Source organism: Pavona decussata, unplaced genomic scaffold, assembly GCF_977016875.1.
Source record: "Pavona decussata unplaced genomic scaffold, jaPavDecu1.1 SCAFFOLD_207, whole genome shotgun sequence".
NCBI lineage: Eukaryota > Metazoa > Cnidaria > Anthozoa > Scleractinia > Agariciidae > Pavona > Pavona decussata.
This window is the reverse complement of record NW_028145612.1, coordinates 3252118-3259482: the sequence shown is the minus strand read 5'-3', so window position 1 is coordinate 3259482 and position 7365 is coordinate 3252118. Positions and strand designations below refer to the sequence as shown.

The 7365-nt window shown below is 39.4% G+C and overlaps 1 protein-coding gene across 1 annotated transcript in view; it reads left to right on the top strand.

The window, feature by feature from the left end:
* The first annotated feature begins 235 nt into the window (after positions 1–235).
* LOC146460932 (uncharacterized) overlaps positions 236–7365 on the top strand; it is a 35029-nt gene continuing 27899 nt past the window's right edge. The window contains exon 1 of the mRNA XM_085087751.1: positions 236–550. Coding sequence (XP_084943877.1) covers positions 475–550 — 76 coding nt within the window. The 5' untranslated portion in view covers positions 236–474. The remainder of the gene's footprint in view (positions 551–7365) is intronic.

Here is a 7365-nt window from a genome sequence, read left to right as displayed (position 1 = left end):
TATGTTACCCCCCCCCCCCCCCCCCCTTGCCCCGGATACCTGATACCCTTTCACGCCAAGCTCTAACAAAATGACCAACTAAACAAAACAATCATGTTCCAATACGATTAGCAACTAGTTAAAAATTGCAAGCGTTTAGCAGAGAAACTTCTCCGTGTTTTTCAACAGTTTTAAACCAGGCATTACTTCCGGGTTATTCTATGGAACCACTTTTCATTCAGAAAAAAAAAAAGCCAAGGAAAAAAAATCACAAAATAGGCAATTATGCGCTACAAGTTCAATTCGAACTTCCAACATTCTCTACCCCCGGGCATTTGACGATTTTCTTGGGAAAAGGGCATTTTTTAAAAAGCGAAAGGCCTTCCAGAGGGTGGCAGATTTCGACTTTACCTGGGTGGGGTGGGGAATTTGAACCTGAAGTGTCAAGTTGACACCTTTCCTCTTGTCCGGCGGAATACACGTGGTTCCTGATCTATGGTCGAGTTCAAGGAGAAAATGTCTCTTCTGTGTGCGACTGGCTCACCAAAAAGGGTCTCCACAAATTTCAAAGGTATGTATAAAAACCATAGTGTAATGATTTGTAGATTCTATAGCCCCAATGGTCGAATAAATTCCAGCCCAACCATATTTGCAATGTCCTATTGTTTGCTCTCCGCAGAGCATGAACAGCCATTGGATGGCGAATGGACAACAATCTATATATCTGAAACAATAAATTAATTAGAAGATATAGGCACGTTAACTTGCAGTCAGATTTTGAACGCTGCTGGTAAATAGCGTTATAAATTTTCCCACATCGGCGTAAGATAAGCTTGCGAGCGATTTGCGCGGCGATTTCACGAAACCCCAGCAGCGCCGCTATAAACACTGAATGGGTGATTTTACAAACTGAAATATACTACTATACATATTGACCACTTGGGAAACAGTCAATCAAAAGATTGTTGAAGAGTGTATTTACAGACAAAATACAATTTTCTTCGCCTTGGAGTCAACAGAAGTGCTTAAAATATCCTTCCAAAGTATACGCTTTTCAATTGACTTTATTCTTTGATGATTTCCTTGATGATTTTCCTTGAATGGCGGTGTGTTTCAGTCCCGGGGGGGGGGGGGGGGGGATACTCAACAGATGCTTGAGTAGGGAGGTGCAGCCCGGGCGTTCAAACCCTGACCCTGTTTAAGACACACTTCTCTGATTTCCCTATCCCATTTAAGACAGAATTCAAAATTTTCAGACCCTATCGAAGACATTTAACCCAAAATCATACCCTGTTTAAGACTAGAATGAACTAGTTTCTTACCGTATTTTAATGCATTGGCAATCACAATCTACTTACGACATCATGGAATCACTTAACTGTTTAAGCTATTTACTCGGTATGCATCAAGCACTGAACATCTGCCCTGCCATTAGGTCATATAGCGATACCCTGTTTAAGACTGAAAGTGATGAAATAGATACCCTGTTCAAGACAAAACACCCTGAAAACCATACCCTATTGGGCCACACTTCCCCGTTAAGGCCACATAAGGGAGTACCCCCCCCCCCTTCCCCGGGGTTTCAGTAAAATAAGCGGCACTTATGAACAGTTTTGGTTTAAATGGCTCGATAGCTCAGTTGGTAGAGAACTGCACGCGTATCGCAGAGGTCATAGGTTCGAATCCCATTCAGGTCTGATTATATTTTCAGGCTCTCATGCACGTCCATAGTTTTGGACGTGTAGTTGTCATTCCGAAAGCGTTTTCGAATGTATGCGTTTTCGATGACCAAAGATTAGTGTTGAACGTTTAAAATGTATGCGTTTTCAACCGAAAAAGTGTTAGTGTGGACGGGGCATGTTGAAGTTTACTTTATTATGTTTTTCAAAAGCTTCGGAGGAATTCGTTGTTGTTATTGAGGGAACTTCCCGGAAAAATAATTAAGAAAGGTTTTTGTTTTGCGCCCACAACTTTTGAAGATAAACTTGTTCAATTTCTCGCCAGCCCAGGGCTGTGTAGCCTGCGAACGCAGACGTATTTCCGGCCGGCGATGAGAGGGAAGCGACAGTCGGAAGCTTGTAACTGATCGGCGCATAATTTATAATTTGTGTTAATTAGACTACTCTCCCTGTCTTATACAACGACTTCAAAGCTACTGAGGTTTATGCCGTAATAGGTGCCATGGCCTACTTCCCATCATTTTTCTGTTCCCGTGATCCATTGTGAGCTTGTAATTAGAGCTTGAGAACCTGGTAAGTGAAATTTCGTTAGAAGTTGAATAAATTAAAGTAAAGAACATTTACCTGAGATCCAGGCGGTATTTCTCTGGGCAAAGCGTTATATACAGTGGAATCCCGATTTTACGATCGTCGATCTGACGATATTCCCGATTTAACGATCAACATTCTGTGTCCCGGCAAAAGTTATTTATAAATCGGGAGTTCGTTTACAACGAACTGTTCCCTTGCCATATCGTAAAATCGAGGTTCCACTGTATCTTGCTTTCAAAAACTCATTAATAATTCATAAGCCCATTGACCTATCAAATGGTCGACAAAACATCGCGTGCATGGTTTTATATCCGATAAAACCCCTTCCTTATTAGTATGCGGTGTTTCAGTAATGTTTTTCTCGTATGCTTATTTGCAATGCTCACAAAAGCATCATTGTTATGAACTCTCTTGACACACGCTTTTTCAGGAATGTTTTTGAAGCCGTTCAAAAAACTCGCAGCACGTGTTTTATCGGGACTAAAACCACTCGGCTGCGCCTCGTGGTTTTAAATCCCGATAAAACACTGCTGCTCGTGTTTTAAACATAATTTACTTTACACATTAACTTGCTTTTTTCCTTTGACATAACAGATCATTACAGTGATCCTATGTGAAAATTTGTACGAATATTCCTTGCTGTCTGTTTCAACAAAGAGCCCGGTATTTTTTAAACTTAGTTACTAAAAGACCGACGGATATTGGTCATGCCTCTAATGCCTCAAATGTTATGAGGTTTTGTGAAACCATTAAAAATTGGAAATCAGAAAAACTGAAAACGTTCTTTCTGAAATTTTAACTCTCACTATTAAACACAAACAAACTCCAATGTGTCTTTCAACGGGATTTCCGAGGTACCTCACCCAGTTATTTTGGCACTTTTCGTTAGATGAAAACTGGATAAACTCATTACAGAATGTGGCCGCGTGTTTGTCAAGGTTCGGTCCATAGTAAAGTCCAGTAGTAAAGTAATAAAAGAACTATGCATGACGTGCCATTATGGACCTTTATGCTTTTGTACTTGCCGAATCCTTTAGGTGAAGTAAGAATGTGTCAAATGTAATCAGGCTCTAGTCAAACTTTTAGGCTTTCGATTTCTCTGAGTATATGACCACTTTAAAACAAGCTGGGAACCCAGAATTTTCCCATGATGCCTCTCGGAAGTGGTGACGAAGGATTAAGCTTAGCTGGGTATGTTGCGTCTCATTTCACAACGACTGAAACAGCAACTGCATCAGGAACTTGAATATGTCGATTGTTAGAGGGTTTTCAAAGGATCTTTTACTGTCAATTGTTAAAATCGGATCATATTCGGATGAAAAAAGCATTACTGCTGTAATCATGCAAAAGAAATATACTCAACCACGAGCGAAATCAAGAGGAAAGTTGTAAAGGCCTCCGCACAAATTTTATAAAACAGGAACTGCTTCCCCTGACGTTTTTCTTTTCTTTATTAACTATTTGTAGCTGGTTGTTCGTTAGGAGTAAATTATTCACTTACATTACGCCTTAAAAGCCTTTGAATAAAAGTTCAAGTGTTGGTCGGAAGTTATTCATCAAGTGTGCCAAGAACGAGCAAGACCTGTCTCGCCTTACCATTAAACTGTTATGCTTTGCTGATTGTTCAAGAGCCCCAAAACCGCCCTAATAATCGTCTTAGTGAAACATGACACATTGTGGTAAATGAGGTGAAAGTCTTTGTTTTGCGAGGAAGACAAAACGTGATTAAGCGCATGTAAACATAGCTGTACTTTGTTTTCCTTTCTTTTTTAAGGCCATTGCTTCTCTCATCAACGCTTTTACCTAACGTTGTTATGATAACCCCCTAAAATCTAATTTCAGGATTAAATATTGAGCCAGACAGTTTTGAAACCTATTAATTAAGCGCGGCCTGAATTTTATACTTATTTGCCTTCTGCTCAAGGCAATGTAACCTCCAACTGAACTGATAAATTTCTGAGAAATTTGCATAAGATTTTTCTACATTGCCAGTTTGCTTCACTATAGTTGAGATACATTCGTCTCTGAACAATTTTTATTGTTAACTCTGCTCACCCCTGGTACTTACCTAACAAAATTATGTCCCGTCAGTAGGAAAATTTTAATTTCGATTCAGGGCAACTTTGAAAAATATCTTTCTGAAGCTGTCTACCTCATTGAACTAGAAAAGATTTGTGAGATAATTGAATCATAACTTAATATTACAGGCTGGGTTCTATTTTGGAGTTATCTCGATTTGCATCAGATGGATCGCTTGCACCGTTGCACGCACACCGTTTGTGGTCAAAGTTCGTACCTCCAATTATAAAGTGATTTGTACATGTCTGCACGTAGTGATCTGCAAAGCTAACCTGACGAAGGTTGTCAATTTTGTCTTTCTTCACTGGCAACGAGTCACTTCCGAAACGGTTCGTAATAATAACTAAACTACAGTTAAGTTTACAGTTAACGATCTCCACGCACTTTTTTTTTTTAGTTTGGGGCAATCATCAGTTAAATTCTGGAAAGAAAACTTATGACAGCTTCTGGCTGAACAGAAAGTCCAGTTATGCGTTTAGGTGCGCCACTTTACTGAAACTTTCGTGGATGTGATTCTTTATTTCTACAGCTATTATCAATTAAAGCCCATCCGGGATAAACAGGATCGGTTGCAGGCTCGCTCCTAGTAGTAAAGATATCTTACATCAATATTAGCTAGCAAACAAGGCAAACGCACATTCTTTGATCTTACTTGAAGCTAGCCTTCAAAATACGTAATCTAATCCTTACAAACGCTGCAGATATGTATATTGAAGAATTAAAATAAATAAGAAATCGTGGTTGAATTTAAAAGCTGTAACTGTATAAATTGTTAATATCTGGCCGGTAGGTAATTTCTCCAGAAACTATCTACAAAGAGAAAATAAATCGGAACTAGCTCAGTGCATGACCGTAGTGACATGGAAAAACATGAGAAACCAAACAAAAAATCTCCTTTGCATCAGATAATTTCCTAATTAATTGTTTTCAATCCTGTTATCAAAAATAGCTACAGAAAGCTAAAGCAGAAAGCTGAAATTCTGCCAGACACGCATTGATCAATTACTGATGTCCATCAGCGTTAGTCTGTCATGACCCAAGAGGATCGGGGTTGTGGACGTGGAAATGAGGATACTATAAATATGCCCTTGCGAAGCGGATTTAAAATTTAGTTTAATTACATTCGATCTTGTTTAATACGTGCGGGGAATTCATTCATAAATTATACTCAAAACTACATATCCGAGAAGAGAAAATGTCAACTGAATAGAACTGGATGTGAATAATGGTTAATTGCTGCCAAATGACATGGAAGAATAACAGCAACAAGAAAAAACAAAGGAAAAAAACCAAAACAAACGGAACTCTTTTGCAGGTCGGATTTTTTCGTAATTAATTCGTGTCTATCTCTATCCCGTCAGTCATGATCAAAAAACAACTACAGAAGGCTGACCTCCTGCCAGACACCCATTATTCACTGATGTCAGCCAGCTTTAGCCTGTCATGACAGAAGAGAACCGGGCTTGTGGACGGGGAAATAAGAATTTCATTTATTTTAAAATTAAATGTGCCGTATAACTATAGAATGGGATACCTTTATACTACAAGATAAGGAAGGTTGATGATGGCAAAGATGGTAACCCTACTAGTCCTTGTAAAAGAACGAGAAACGGATTATGATAAATGGAAACGAAACTGACCTTAAAAAAGCAGTTGTTAAATGGTTCCTAAATCAGTTGATAATGGTTTGATACACACTGACATATTGGTCAAGACAAGGTCAGCTTCATACAGCGACTAAGAGCAGAGTGGTAGGACAATGAAAACACTAAAAGAATAAGTAACCCCGGAAGTAACCTTTATCACCCTACAGACAAGAACTGGGAACTAAGAAAAAAAAAGCCCTTGACACCAGTGATACAGCTGAAATAGAGCTGCTACTGCGCCTTACACAAGAGAAATTCTATGCACGATTTTGGATGTTGGTGTTGTTGCTTTGCATTTATTTGTTGCATGTGTGTAACAGGGGCTTTTGGGGCATTTTAGCTCTGTGGCTAAGCGAGAGGTGCCCTGCTACCTACCGGGATCTTTTACATCAAGTGGACCAGATCTTCTTCACAGGAACATAGCGTTTATTGCAGATCTTGACTCATTCTCTTACAGGCAGAACTCAGGTGCTTTTACTGAAGAACATTTGTCATACAAGACCCGTAGCCAATAGTATTTGGACAACTCAATTTCACTTGCGTAAGCTTAACAAATGGGGGAAATTCTAAAGAAATTACTTTTCGCGCCTTTATTACTGAAGCTAATTCCTTATTCGAAAGAACAGCAGGTGTTCAACACTTATGTGTTTTACTTGACGGTTACAAAGTCTCCGATATTTCCTAAACTGAGTGAAATCTATTTTTACCGAAAAATGTCCCGTAACATGTGGGACCCTGCCACACAAATACACGTACACACACACACACACACACACACACACACACGATCAGAGCGGCACTTTGGTTGAATTGCCATAAATATACGTTCGCAAAATGTCTCCTACGCTGTAGTAACACCAGGATACTAGAAGAGTGTCCTATTATTATTGTTAGCATATTCTTTGCTTGTAAAAAAAGTTAGCTGTTTGCTTTGTTTTTGGTACCATGAATGGATTTTTCAGTTTGAATTTCTATTGGTGCAGATTTTCAACAAGAGGAGAGTTGCTGGGATTTCAGAAGGGGTGTAATCGTCTCGGTTTTGAAAGGCTAACTCCGAAGATCAACTTGGCTAGGTGCTGTCAAATTCGAAACGTACGTTAGCTGTTCATGAGAACTTTTGTTTCCGTTTTGGCATACATAGACATATTTTTGTACTAGCCTTTATCTCTCTATGTGTAGTGATCCTCGATGGTCTCCTATCCTTTTGTCCATGAGTTAGTCGTCACAGGAACAGCCATAAATCAGCTTCCTTGGTGGCTTAACAAAGAGTCAGCGATTTTAATCCCCATCTGCCTTATCACTGGCATACCTGATGCTACCATACTACTAGTTAGACTCCAAGTATATCTTCTTCAGCAGGCAACATCTTCGTGTAGCGAACATCCGATCCC